The 15,386-nt window shown below is 33.9% G+C and overlaps 1 protein-coding gene across 4 annotated transcripts in view; it reads left to right on the forward strand.

The window, feature by feature from the left end:
• Positions 1 to 15,386, forward strand: part of RFX3 (regulatory factor X3) — a 113,347-nt gene that overhangs the window by 60,146 nt on the left and 37,815 nt on the right. For all 4 annotated transcript variants that reach the window (XM_014252298.2, XM_088054178.1, XM_088054179.1 and 1 more), the window contains exons 3-4: positions 4,534 to 4,631; positions 13,003 to 13,261. In XM_014252298.2, the coding sequence (XP_014107773.1) occupies positions 4,534 to 4,631; positions 13,003 to 13,261 (357 nt within the window). The remainder of the gene's footprint in view (positions 1 to 4,533; positions 4,632 to 13,002; positions 13,262 to 15,386) is intronic.

Genomic DNA, 15,386 nt, shown 5'->3' on the forward strand with positions numbered 1-15,386 from the left:
AAGGATTCAGAATTAAACTCACTTTTGAGTTTATGCCATGCAATGTGGAAGAATTGGAGAAATAAAATTATAAATAAGCTATTTTATAAAAATATATCCATGCAACTGAAGTTGGGCAAAGCATTTCTTCACAGTCACTGAATTCTGTGGCCATCACATTCACAAAGCATTCTGTCATTCATTAACTGGAGATGCAGACTTCTGCTAATCAAAATTGCTCTTAATGCAAAATCATGTTTAGCATATGAAACACATAATCATGAGCTGACATTAGCCATTATATAAATATGAATGTGCTTAGAATATTAGAGCATGTGCTATTTATATGTTACTTGCCAAAAGTAATCCATACTAATGAAGGAAAAAAATTATTTTTATCTCCAAGGACAGAAAATGTTGCACATCCAAGCTGTTTGCAAAGACACAGTGGATAATTATATGTTCTTTTTAAAATGGAATTTAAAAATCCTTGTATATTGCTCTGTTGTTCTAGTCTTTGCTTAGTAGTACTGTGAACAGACACACTGTTTGTTGGAAATAAAACTTCACTCTTGATTCATGCTCTTCAGCATTTCAGTATGCTTTTATATACTTTATTTTTGTTGACAAACTTTCATAGATAAAATACAACTTAGTCCCTTGTTTATTCCTCTGAGGTAGTATAATTAAAAATAGAATTTTTTTTTTCCTTTTTTTTTCTTTTTCAGCTAGTAAATATAACTACACATGTATAATAAATTAAGTTTTCATTCACCTCTTGTTGTCCTGCAACATTTCAGTTGCTTGCTTCTATTCCTATTACAGTTTTTTATTTCAGGCTAGAGTCACTGAAGCAGGAGGAATGAATGCTCTACTGGCTGACCTTATTTAAGTCAAAAATTGCTATTAATTTTCTGTTTTCCAGCCAGACAATAATGAAAATTACCATGGCTAGTTCACTGGTCCACGCTAGAACATAATTTTTGAATTTGAATACTATTGCTCTTTAATAAATATTTTATTTATTGTGTTTTCTGTTTTGAGCTCACTTCAATTAATTATTGGAAAGGCCATTTAGGTGTAGGTCTCTGGAAAACACTGGGAAGATAGTCAACAATTTCTGCTCTGCCCCAAAAACTACATGACCCAGCTGATACCACTCCTTTAACAGCTTACTAAAAGGCGAAAGGATAATGATAAATAAAACAGAAGTGAAGAAAAAAACCCTTTTTTCATATTATCCACATTTTTTCATGGAGTTTTGTTTCCTTATAACTAACTTCTCTCAAATAATTTTGTGTTCATAGAGACTAAATATATGTGTCTCATTTCTTTCTGTTGAGCATTAAAAAGAAAATTCAGAGGCACTAGATTTAATTCTCATTAAAGCATTAAAAATGAAATAAGAAATAAAATTAGTACTGGAAATATCAAATAAGAAAGATTTTCATTATGGCAGAAGTTTCATATACAAGGCCATCCTAAAGGCTCCTTACTTACTTTATTTGTCATAGCTTGACAGGAAAAATATTTGCCTATAACCTTCCCTAACCTAAAGTTCTAAATATATTGCAATACCATGTAGTGACTACAGCTTCATTTGGCAGGATAATAAATTTAACTGTAGCAGTACTGAGTTTCAAAGAAGCTGAAGCAAAGTAAGTTTTTTTGTAAACCTTTTAAATTACTGTATTGGAAAAAAAAAATCAGTGGTCCTCTTTGTATTGAACTTCAGTGAACAAGAAACGTTTTGATTTTCAAAAGTAGGTAAAATGTTTTAATAGCACTATAGCATATCCATTCTTTAGTTTAAAGTTAAAAAATAAGTTACTTTCTAGCATAAATAGTCCTGAAGTTTCTAGTAGTACTACATATTAGGCTAGTAAAGAACTTCCATAAAAATTGCTGGAAAATTGAAATTAAGCAATGAAATTTTTTAAGTTTAACAGATTTTGGTATTTTGTTGGTATTTCAAATTTAAATTTTTGTTGTTCTTACTCCATATTAGAAGAGAAACACATTTTGGATTTTTTCAGTTTCCTGTCCAATAGACAGCAAATGTTGATGTACTGTATACACACTTTGTCCCTGCAGCATCATCTTGCTTCTGATGGAAAGGTCTTGCACTGTGCTGAATCTGATGTTTTTGAAATGGGAAGCAGCTTGTATTCAAGAATAATGGGGGGATATAATGCCTTCTATAGGAGGGGAACGTGACCTTTCTGTTTTAATGCTGTGTTTGTATACAATGTAGAGGTCCATCTTATCAGTATATGCAGGTTACAGAGAGAAAATCATGTCTCCTTTATTAACAGCAAAATAGTGTGGGTTATTCTTAATAGGAATAATAAGCCATATTCAGTGTGTGTGAATAGGGAACAAAGTGCATTTTGGGAGTAGTTGGATGAGAACATGGAATTGATACTGACAACAGCATCATTTCCACAGTGTTTCCCCAGCTGTGCTACTGAGAGAGAATATGGGGCATATCCATTACATGTCAGGTGACAAGCTACTGGTTTTAAGAACAAAGCCTGTTTTCAAGGTGTTTTCTCACACCATAGGTCAAGTAGATCAGTCTGGTGTTCTGCAATAGGCAGATTAACAATGACTCCCCTTCTCCCATTGATTGAAGGTCATACAATTCACTCACCCAAAAGGAAGAAATATGCCTAGAGTTAAACTTAAAAAATGTATCAGTAAGTTGCACATATGTTTCATAATAAAGCACATATGTATTTTGGCCAATTATTGCGTTTGTCAGAGCTTGGCTGATCTGAATATTGAGAGGTACAGATTAATAACGAGCTTACAGGTCTTTCTTACTGTGGATTTGGATCAAGCCCATTCCATGAAATTAGGATTTGAATTAATTTAAGTTAGTAAGTCAAAAGTGATGGAAATAGAATATTTTAATTTTGGAAGGTGTTTGCACAATACAGCTATTTATGTATTTTAATTCAAAGAATTTTCTAAGGTCTTAGTAATGTGAATAATTTTGATTGGAGTTTTTTGTGTTTACTTTCAGAATTGAACCTTTCTGTTAAATAACTAAATATTGTTAGGAGAAGAAATGTACACTGTTGCCTTACCTTAATAATTAAGCAAACATCTTCAGAGTATACTTTTTGAAGTAGAAAAATTGTGTTTCAGGTGTATTTCTCAATTTATGTAATTCACGTGGGAAATCAGAAAACTAGATTTTAATATATATCTTAGCCATCATGTTTTGTCTCATTGCTGTTAATGGACAGAAGCATCTGATTTTTCATCAGATATGTAGTAGTTCAGCTGTATTCTAAACTTTCTAAACTGGCTATCTTGTCTCTTTTTCAGACTTTGGGTTTTATTGTCAACCTAAGGGAAGGTTTATCTGAAAATCTAGACTTCTGTTTCAAAGTCAGTCAGCATTATGAAAAAGTAGGAAATGTGCCTATTTGCAAAACTTTTTAAAACACAGGTGAAAGTATTAGATTATGATATTTTTAAAGAGCTCTTGGAGGGGATTCATTAAATTCATGAAACCCAGGCTGATCTAGGATTATGGTGTTTGCAGTCCTAAGAACCAACTAAATTAGATTGAAGTATCCTTATAACAATAAATAAAAGAAAAAATATTGTCACCTAATGTTAAATCTACTTACTGAATAATTAAGCATTGATTCTTTCTTGATTAAATTTCTTGGGCAAAATTTTGTCAATCTGTGAAGTCTTTGTAACTCCTTTAGCATGTTTTAGATTCTGGACTTCTCTTAGACCAAAATATGGCTTCTCTGTAAGATGGAAGGTGTAAAAAGTGAAATTCTCCATCTCGACTGTGGCAGAAGACAAAAAATTGAGACAGGAGAGAAAATTGCCATGACCTGAAACATTCCTACAATAGCATATGAATCAAACTAATTGATGAGTAACTGTCCTTACATGTGAAGATAATCCTTGCCTTACTACCTCTTGTTGCTTAGCTCTTGAAGTAAAACCAGGTTCTGTTGGAGTTTTTAATAGCTGATAATATTCTGGGGAAGTGGTTACTCGGACTGGGGGTTTTGGCCTGTAATTGTACACTGCAAAGAAAAACCTCTTGTATGACTGTAATTTAACTCCAGTTAAACAAGAGCTAAAGCATCTTAATGAGAACATTTATTTCTGAACTTACTGTAACATACTTGAGCTATGATTTTAGGGCTTGTGTTATTTGGGACTTACATGGAAAAAGCATAAATGTAATGAAATGATACTTTCTTCTGTAGTAAATGTAATTCTTCAGCTTGGTGCAAAGCAAAGTTACACTTCATCTCATCTTTGTGCTCTTCAGGTAGTTGTCTTTGGCACTGAAGATATGTATGCATCATGAGTATGCATCTTCAGTGTTAGGGCTCAGTTTATCAAACTTCCAGCACAAATATGTAAGAACAGTAATTTTCTTTGCTAATGCTGTGATACACCTTTAGCAATCTTGAGAACAGAGATATCCCAAATTGTTTAGAAGCCACGTGAGGCATTGAAGCATTTGTACTTCTTTATGATATCCCAAACTTTTGGTTTTCTTGTTTTCAGGTACAGCAAGTACAGACTGTGCAACAGGTACAGCATGTCTATCCAGCCCAGGTTCAGTATGTGGAGGGAAGTGACACAGTCTACACTAATGGAGCTATGTAAGTTGGATATGGTCAGAATTTTAATGTTCATTAAAGTATGAAGTCAAATATATATTTTCAGTTATATTCTATCAACTACTGTATATTAAATTGGAAAGAAAACTTAATCAATTACAGTTCTTCTAGCGTCAAAATAGTTTTTTTGATGAAAATGTGAATTCACACTATTTGTTTTTAGTAAGTCAGAAGTTTTGTGTAAGTAGAATTATTGTGATTGTTTTAGTTGCAGCCTGTATGGCTTAGTTTAAAAAAATATCTTCTAGTTAATGGGTATGTTCTGTCTGAAAGACATGTTGTATAACTTATGTCTTCAGGACAAAAGGCAGGGCCTTCTGTCTTCCTGGCTGCAATCCTAGTGGCAAATGATAGAAAGGTGCAGCAGTTGTAGTTACTATCTAGAGAAAGTAGTAATGTAATTTCATTCCTGTGTTTCATAAAATGAGATCAGGGTTTGTTTTTTTTCTGAAGGAATGAGGAAAAGCAGAGGAGGGAAATTAACAGCCTCATTTTGCTGCTTCTTTAACATATTTCTGCATGTTCTGCTTTCCTGAATGAGCGTTCTCATCAAGTTTCTTTCTTCAATACACAAGTTAAGAAAGAAGCAAAAAAAAAAAAAATATAGATTTGGTCTGACCTCTGGACATTACCTAGTCTAATAACAGGCTTGGAGCAACACCACCATTGAAATTGGCTCAAACTTCAAAGTAGACTGTGTTGCTTGGAAAGGAGCTTCTCAACATCATTTTTTCATTTACTATTTCTGCTTTCTAACTGGCTTTATGAGGAAGTACAATTTAGAGAGCTTTTTGATTGCCTGAGGTACTTACATATTGATGGTAATCCAAAAGCAGTTCAAAAGAGTAATATTATTTGAGTTCTGAGACTTAAGATGCTATCACTGATAGCGTTTTTTGGTCCCTTCTACTAACAAATTTTGATTTATTAATTTTTCACATACTGTCTTCTCTGTTTTTTTTTCTTTCTTGTAAATCCTAAACAATGTATTTTAAATATGCATTAGACTTCTCTATTGTACTGATTTTGTCTGAGATAGATTAATTTTCTTCCTAGTAACTAGTACACAGCTGTGTTTCAGGCTACAAATGGCATTGATAATACCTACTGTGAAAAAAGTAACTCTATCCCAGCCAAGGCCAGCACACACATACAGCCGCATAACGTCATTGTGACCATGGTAGTCTACTATTAGCTTCCAAAAGAGATCATTCTTAAATAAGTTGTTTTTCAAGTTTCTCTTTTCATTCACTACTTTTAAATTCTTATATGTGCTGTTGGGACTTTTGTCAGTGTATAGAAAGTGTACTACCCTACTAATAACAGTCCAAGGGAGAAACAGAAGCAGGTGTGACTGATTACTTGGTATCAATCTTCAGGTTTCCATTGTTTTATTGTATTTCTATATCTGAATCCCTCTGTCAGTTGCTGCAAAATCAGTCAATAGGATAGAAAAGAAGAAAGCTTTTAGCGGGTGAGCCAAATCTAGATTGTTTTTCCATCCTACAAAGAAGATTCTACCTGTGTTGTTGTGAGCAGCAATGTAGTAGACAGGCAATTTGTTGTTGAATCCTTGCAGAAAGATTAGCCTTTCTAAAAAGTGTAATTTCATTGACAGAGAATGGACCCAGTCTGTGTTTCTACTCAGACTTTTTGAAGGTTCTATACAGAGAAGCACATTTCCCGTATGCTTTTATACACCAGATTTTCTGTAGTCTTCCTATGTGTTTGATATCCTTTATGATAAATCAAAATCTTAGTTCTAACTCAAAATCAGATACGGGATTGTTCCGTAATCTGTCAAGAAACAGTACTGCTCTAGCAACAGATTAATTCTACAAACCATAGTTAGGGTGAAGACATTAATTCATATGGGATTCTCTGGAATAAATTGTCACAGCATGCCTGATGAAAGACGTTGCCTTCCATTCTGCTCTCATGAGACCTCAGTTTAAGTGTTGTGTCCAGTTCTAGAGTCCTCAGCAATTAGAAAGACATGGACCTGTTAGAGCAGGTACAGAGGAGGGCCATGAAGATGTCCAGAGGGCTGGACATCCTCTCTTATGGGGACAGGTGAGAATAGGCTGAAAGGCTTTATTGTGACCTTCCATTGCTTAAAGAGGGCTTACAAAAAAAGTGGGAGAGGGATTTCTTGTACAGGCAGATAATGATAGACTAAAGGGGCAATGTTTTAAACTAAAAGAGGAGAGATTAATATTAGATAGGTCAGGTATTATGAAGAAATTCTTGGCTGAGAAAGTGGTGAGGAAGGTTGTCCAGAGAAGCTGTGAATGTCCCATCCCTGGCAGTGTTCAAAGACCAGGTTGGATGGAACTTTGAGTATCCTGGACTAATGGAAAGTATCCCTGCCCATGGCAGGGTGAGTTGGACTAGAAGATCCTTAAGGACGATTCTGACCTAAACTATTCTACAGTTCTGTGAAAGAATTATCCTCTATTTTAAAATACAGCATTTACAAACTAGCACTGATTTAAATACATATTCAATAGCAACAAAAGGCGCAGTTACAATATGTATAAGGAAAATGTTACCTAATTCTTTGCATTATAAAAATAAGAAGTTTATCAGGTTTCACTGTTTTTGTCAAGTGTAACTGTTGCATTCTCCTAATACAAATCTTCCCACTCATTTTATATCATGAGTTGTCTACACTTTAAAGTTATTTGGTTTTATTATAATTGGAGGCAATATAATAATACAGGGGGTGTAGCCCACAACTTTGTATGTTTCATACATTGTATGGTATAATATTTGAGCTATGTTATCTACATTTGTCTCTAGTTAACAACAGTTTTGCTTGTCAAGCATGTCACTATCTTGAAACGAAAGTGAATTGTTGTTGCAATGGCATGTACAGGCTTACCTGGGTGTTCAGAATATTTTAAGATTTATTGCTGCACCTATGTTAGGAAGGCAATTGATTTCGCATACTAGAGGGGAATTTTCTTCTTACAAATTGTAACACGTGAATAAAATGGAGCCATTTACCTGGTAGTTCTGATGCTGCAAAGAGGGTTTGAATTCCTGGGATGGTGCAAGGATTACTATTGCCGTTGGATCCAAGCCACATTCTTCACCAATTTGTACAGCAATTTGTGGTGTTTATGTTAGCAAAACACACCATTTATGCAAATTTAGTACTACCTTAACTGAAATCTTCATGGTTAAATGAAGTAATTATTATCAATAAAGTTGAAGTTGTTATCTTTCTACTAGTTACTAGTATCTATCCCTTTTTCTCTGGCATTCTCCTTTTCCTTTTCTTACTCACTTTATTATTCTCCTTTTCTTTTTATTACCCTTTTGCATACTAAGGTGAAGGCTCCTGTCTTCCTGTACACAGAGTTACAGCAGTTTACCACCAGTGCAGGCGTTATATGTGGAGGATGTATGGGTGGTGAGGGCCACTCCACAGTGTGTCCACTTGCAGCAATTTTTAATGTGTTCTAGCACAGTCTATATCTTACCTGTTCTTCACGGGTTTTCATTTCCACAGTTCATCTGAATTTGTTTTATGTGGTCTGTTTTTGCCAGAATGAATACTTCTTGAATCCTGTTATGCCAGCTCCTGGTCCTCTTTGCTACGGTTTTGATCTAGGGTCATGGATTGTTCATTGTGTACAGAATAGCTATTTGATATTTATGTCTGTTAGATAGAACAATGCCTCAGCATTTAATTATAGGTTTCATACCACACAATCATAGAAAGGTAAGATTAAAAGGAAACAGATTAAGTAACATTTATCTAATTGTTCAGTAATCACTGCTAGAACAAAACTGTAGATTAACACTGAGAAGCCTAGACAAAGAAAGCCTGACAAGCCCAACTCCTGAGGTCTTGCAGATTTAGTATGTATCCTTTGACATATTGCTAGCAGTGGCAATACCATATTTCTTGGACCACAAGTCTGCTGTACTTCATCAGAATTTTAGAAGTATGTAATTAATGTTTCCTTAACTGTCTAAATTACAGATCCCGAGAACAGAATTTGTAGAATTGCACCTTTGTTTTAATTTACTATGTTCGCTGATTTGCAGGGTATTCCGTAGCTGTGCATTGTGTGTGCTTTTATTGCTTTTTTTCCATGTGGAAAATGGTCTTGGACTGAGCATTGAAGATCTCAGTTCTTTTTTATGGCTAATAAATGCCTCACTATTATAATTTAATGGCTGTATCATGTTCTGTTGTGACAGTCTCAGGGTGTATGGCACTTCCTTTTCTTCCCTTTGCTTAGGATACCTCACCTCCAGAATCTGGCTGTGGTAAGGCCTTCCCTCAGTATTAGACAAAGTTTCCGTGAAGCTCAGTGTTAGCTTAAGGACAGAATTATCCTAAAAACTTAAAGGAGTTTGAGCATATTGTTCTGGCATGAAAGAATTTCTTGGTTTGGAGGATTTCTAAGGTTGAACACTGACACATAATAGTCGTGCATTGGGTATTTATGTAGAATCTGCGTAAGTGTAGATGGGAATAAATTATTTCCAATAATTCAAATAGTGCACACTGAAGACTAAGGGAGGATAAGAACAAGTTTACTCTTTCTGTGCCATTGTTTTTACTTTTCTCCTTTTTTTCAGAATGTGTCTTTGAAGAGACAAAAACGTCTGTAAAAATTTGGCTCAGTAACATTGTATTAGAGTCTGTAATGTAGGGCAAGGCATTGCAATTGATTTGCATGGTAATGCTGGGACTTAGTGAATGTAGAAATCAATCATTTTCTGTTTTCGTGTGCAAAAAAAATAGTGTTTTAAACTTTGTACTACAACTCCATCTCTTTTATTTCTAGCATTTTATTTTTTAAATCATTATAAAATGTATGTAAGCAAGCAATGAGGCATAGTAGGAAATGCCTTGAATTATTGTACCTTGCAATGCTAGTCCGACTCTTGCCGGTATTGTTAATTTCCAGTGTGGGACCTTAACATGTGTCATCTGTTCTGGGCTTGCTTAATCTAAATTGAATTCACACAGTGCCTGACTTTTTTTTGCTTGCTCTCAGGGTAAACATGATCTACTTTGCACAACCTCCTGGAAACTAGGAATCTGCAGCCTAACTAAGTAGACTTTAAGTTTACTTGTAACTGATAAGCTTTCTAGTGCCACATTCTAGTAAGCACTGAACTTCGTATTGTTTCAGTGGCAGAAACTATCAAATTCTGTTGCCTTTCTGCTATCTCAAGCAAGAGTTAATCATCAATATGCTCTCAATAAGAGCAAGAAATCTTTGAGGTTACTCCCTGTGTGATTTTACATGCAGCTGTTAAAGGAAAGAAGGGCTATGAATGCTTTTACAACCTTTGCAGTGGGAAGGAACTGACTATGATATGTGTAAGACCGTTTGAGAAAGTATAATGTATTTGTGCTACAAGTGATACGAAGAAATAGAGGATTACTTCTTATTTGAAATTATTTTCCTCTTTGCTGCAACTTTATTTTTAAGGGTCGTGTTATCATGTGCAATGACCACAAAACATTCAGATCTGCTTTCTAAAAACATCATTTCTCAAAACTGCTTTCTAAAACATCATCTTATCCAGCTGCATTTTTAATTTTCAGATTGAATAATTTTGGTTAAATTAAACGTCTCATTGCTAAGTTGCAATTATTATTGCATGTAAAAATAATAGTTTCATCTCACTTTTAAGTACACGGTTGATCTCTGTTGTGAAAGGTTTGCTAAATCATCTCCAATGATTAGGTGTTCTAGAAAAGCCTGCTGGTTGTTGGACCAAACAGAAGAGTGTGTTTATTTTGGAGTCAAACCCATTGATACGTCCAGTTGATGCAGTGATACAGAGTGCTATTATAAGCAGAAGTAGGTGCTGCTACACTCTGAGGTGCTGTACATTTCGAGACTATGTGTGATATGGAGGTCTACATATGATACATATGATATACAAATATACCTAAACAAGGCAAAAGCAAACAAATATTTTGTCTCCTATTCCACAACAAGTCTGTGACTTAATTTTCTTCCAAATTTGAATAATTGTCTAGGATTTGCATTGCTTCCAATATTCAATTCCACTTTTGCAAGTGAGATTTTTCTCCTTGCACCTTTTGTACAATGTATTTCCTCTAGCCATGTCTGTTTTTGCTGTCAACAATGATCTTATCCTTTCATTACTGAAAGTTGATACCAAGATTTTTCTTTCCTCTCTTGGGATAAGTTTCAGTGCCAGCCACCTTGTGATTGGGGAAGTGGTGGAGCCACCATTCCTGGAAATGTTCACAAAACATCTAGGCACATGGGAACACGATTTAGGGATAAAGATGGCAGCCTTCAGTTAATGGTTGGACTCAAAGTTTTTTTCCAACCTTAGTAACTCAGTAAATATATTCTATGGTTCTAAGATAAACAGTATCCCAGAGGTATCACAAAGTATCATCATGATACCTTGGCTGGAGAGAACAGATTAATCAGGACATGTGCAGTACCTCAACATATGTGTAGGTTATTGCAATGTAAAGATCAACTGATTTTAACTTCCAAAAAAAAAGGTTAATAGATTAAATGTGTGTTTGAGCATTAGTCCCTGAAAGAACTATTTTGCTATGTTTTCAGCAGACTGCAGGGCATTGCGTTTGGAATAGCTTTGAGGTTTTTTGCACTTTGCACTGATCTTGAGGCTTTTGAAATATCCAAAATAAAATGGAATGTGTTTAAGTAGCTTAAAGAGGGGTAGAGGGAGTAAGGAGTTGTGAGGCTTGTGAAACATTTCAGATTTTAAAACTTACGTTTTACAGATTGTGGAAGTCTCTGCAGGAGAAGGGAGAAGCTGTTGTAGCTAATTACAGATTGTGGAAGTCTCTGCAGGAGAAGGGAGAAGCTGTTGTAGCTATTAGTTAAGAAAGCAAAATTTCTGGCTTTGATTGTTGCTGACTATTATGTTTTACAGTTATGCAGAACAAATGCTTTTCTGAAGGTAAAGAAGAAATTATAATTTCTGGGTCTGTTGTTTAATAATTAAGTAATCTTACATAAGTTTTCATAATTAAAAAAAAATAACAACAGTAAATTGCCTTGATTTTTTCTCTACATTACTAAAAAAATAAGTGTTGCATAGATAAAGGGAGATGAAAAGCCTGACTTCAGGTTCTTGCATAGGTGTCTTAATCATCAGTTTACTGCATAAAACATGAGTGCTGCATCCACCTCTTCTGTTTCTGTACCAAAGTGTCTGGGGTTTTGTTGTTTGGCTGTTGGGGTTTTTTTAACTTGTTTAGTTACATGCCATATAAATTGATACTGCCTATGGTTACAAGAAATGTTACAGATTTTTATGTTTAAATAAGAAAATTAATGGTTGGATAAACTGATTTTTACTTGGTATCATGCTTGTCAACATACAGAGATGCAGTCCTCGAAATAAGGAATTAAACTTTTATCATTTTGAAATACAAAAGATTTCAATTCAAGTCAAAATTTCAATTTCAAATATGTTAAATATCAAATTTAGTTTGTGGGAACAAATACAAATTCAAAAATTATAAGTAGATTTTAACACATGAAGAATAATGATTCAAAATAGGTGAATAAGAACATGAAACACATGATAGAAGTTTTCAGTAGCTGAGTAGTTTATTAGGGTGAACTAGTTAATGATGTGTGAATGTTTCATACTTTTATTTTTAAAATGTTACTGTTGCATTCCTTTACCTTCTTAATCTTTGCAACTGTTTTATGAGTTATAGTTCTGTTTGGTTTTGTTTCTTAAATTCCATTTTTTATCATTACATGAATTCATGTCTAATTTTGCATTTGCCCTGTAAAAATAACTGCGTTTCCCAAAATACCAGCAGACTCTGAATTTCAAGCTTCAGTCAAGAGCTTCAATGGATTTAAAAATAGACAACAGAGGATTATTGAACATTGTGTTAGCTGACATTTGTATGAATTGTTTGTAGTTTTGCAAACTGCAAACATATAACATCTGACTAGAAATAGAAATTCTATTGTCAAATTTTAAAAAATATTGATTCAGGCAGAACTTTGTAAATTACTTTGCAATATATTAATAATTGGATTAGCTCTATGTGCCTGCCTTCAGTTTTTGTTGTTTCTTTCTCTCTTGTTCTTCATGTAGGACTGACAGTTTTTCTGTAATGTTCCATGGATACTTGACATCATTGACACTGAGTTAGTTATTTCATGCTTTGACTTGATTAACTGTTATTCTCTGAGGAGACAGGGATTGTTTGTGAATCTTACTTGATTTGATTTTAGTTTTATAAATCAGTTTCTAGAGTTATAACATTACCCTCAACTAAATGAAATACAAATAATGTATTTTTCTTTTTTTTTTTTTTTTTTGTTTTCTTTTCTTGAAGCCGATCAACAACTTATCCTTACACAGAAACCCAGATGTACAGTCAAAACACTGGGGGAAATTATTTTGATACTCAAGGAAGTTCTGCACAGGTGACAACAGTGGTCTCGTCTCATAGCATGGTGGGCACTGGAGGGATTCAGATGGGCGTAACAGGAGGACAACTCATTAGCAGCTCAGGAGGCACCTATCTGATTGGCAATTCAATGGAAAATTCTGGTCATACAGTGACTCACACAACGCGGGCCTCCCCAGCGACAGTAAGTATTTCAGACTGATGCAAAACCTTTGAGACCAGTCTCTTAGTCACTCAGACGTTCTTGCAGACTGACACAGTTTTTGTGGCAGAATGCGTTGTGGTCTTATGTTGACAGAATAAGGACTATGTAGTACTTTTTGTAAAAAAAGCACTGTATATATATATATATAAGATACAGGAGTAAGAATACATGAAGGCATACCTTTCCCTTAACAGCTTGTGAATAATTACATTTCATATGTTAAATTTTAACATTCTATAATTTTTCTGAAAACATAAGAAAAATACATTGTTGTTGAGTGTAACCATGGTAGTTGTAAATGTTAAATAATGTAAGTCATAGATCAGTATCTGTAACTTCCCTGCATTTAATTAGTTTGTTTACCTGATATTAGTATAGTTTTGGTATCTTATTTCAAAAAATTTTCAATTGTTCGGAATACTGAGGTAATATGTTTTGACACTTCATTCTTACTTATCTATGGTATGTCTCCAAATTCTGTTCCAGATTAAAAGCTCATTGTGGGAATGTCTGACAGTGTTATGGGAAGATGCATTCTGTTACAACTGTGGTATAGATACATAAACATGAGCATGGAGAGTTTTACCTGAGAACTTACTCAATCAGGCTATATTTCAGTTAGGAAACTGGGTTTATAATAATCTTACCTTTGGTGCCCTAAGGAGCAAAACCATAATTCTTCTGATTATTCTGGTCTGCATGTAGAGATGTGGACATAATTGGGGAAGAGAATTGTGAAACATAGGGTAGCAGCAGTTTAAATATATAGAAAGGAGATAAAGCATCAGTGATAATACAGAGTCATCACTATTCAAAAAGACAATAAAGTTAGGGGACTTAATCTTTAGGAACTAATGTAAAAGCATTGGATAATTTAGATAATCTGAAAATTCTCTCCACTTTGAATCTTAGGTGATTGGTATGTATAAATACAATTTTTGGTACTAGGCTAGAAATTACTACTTTATCTAAAAAAACACTTCAGGATTATTTCCTGAAAACAAAAATTGTGAAGAATCATAATTCATGAATAGTATAACTATCCCACTTGAACATAGTGGGAGCTTTCACAGCAACAGAGAATTTTATACTTGAGTTATAAAAAAGAGCGTATATTAACTTTTGCCTGTATTTTGCATAACTTAATAGAAGAACAGAGTTTCTGAAAAAAGTGTCGTTCCTCTTTCAGATTTCAGATACTTAACAGACTGTGAAAACAAGTGAAATGTTCTCACATTAAATGTATCCAGTAAACACAAATGAAGAGTAGTAGAGTTACTTTTAAGCTGAAAATCCTAGAATTATTTGAATGTCAGAACTCCACACTATATTTTGCAAATTAAAAACTGGTTTGATTTTTTTCAAAAATTAAAAGTAGTTTTTAGCAACATTGAACAAAAGCTAAGGTTCATGTCTTCAGCAGAATTTTTCTCTTGCTTTATGTGTCAATGAAATAGCCTGTTTTAGTTGACCAAAATATATTCCATACTGCTGTATCAACTCACTGTTATGAATAGGAAAAAATACTGCTTACACATAATACTGGTTACATAGCAATTAAAATTAAATTCCATTTTGGCACTGAAGTGATTTCCTCTGTTTTTTAGGGTGTTATTTCTTCTGTATAATATAGTTTTATAAGAATGATACATTAGAGTACGTCAGAAGTACATTTCTTGCTAAGGAAGTGGGACATAACGTGATTTTAGATCATAATTTTAGACTAGATGTGTTTCAGCTGAAATATTCAAGAATTAATTGAATCACTAAAGGTTCAGTTTAAACTTACTTGAAAGCATCAAGTCTGTTTTAATTTTACTAGGGGGCATAATTAAACTGAGTTAAATAGAGCAATGTAATACTTCAATTGGATTGCACCTTAGGTAGAGCTTGTTTCACTTGTGATCCTCATTTGATCTTTACCATCATAACTTTTTTCATTCTTGTGTAGATAATATATTGGAGCCATCAAAGTAACCTTTATCCAGACTGTTTTTCTAGAATAATATGCAGATTTTTTTCCCCAATTTTTAATTAGTTTTGAGAATTTTCATATGGAGAAAAAGAAAATAGGAATTAATAAGAATTTATTTATTAATATATG

The sequence above is a fragment of the Pseudopodoces humilis genome, chromosome 4, assembly GCF_049639895.1.
Source record: "Pseudopodoces humilis isolate 2021_Gansu_Grassland_sample_001 chromosome 4, ASM4963989v1, whole genome shotgun sequence".
In the NCBI taxonomy this organism is placed as follows: Eukaryota; Metazoa; Chordata; class Aves; order Passeriformes; family Paridae; genus Pseudopodoces; species Pseudopodoces humilis.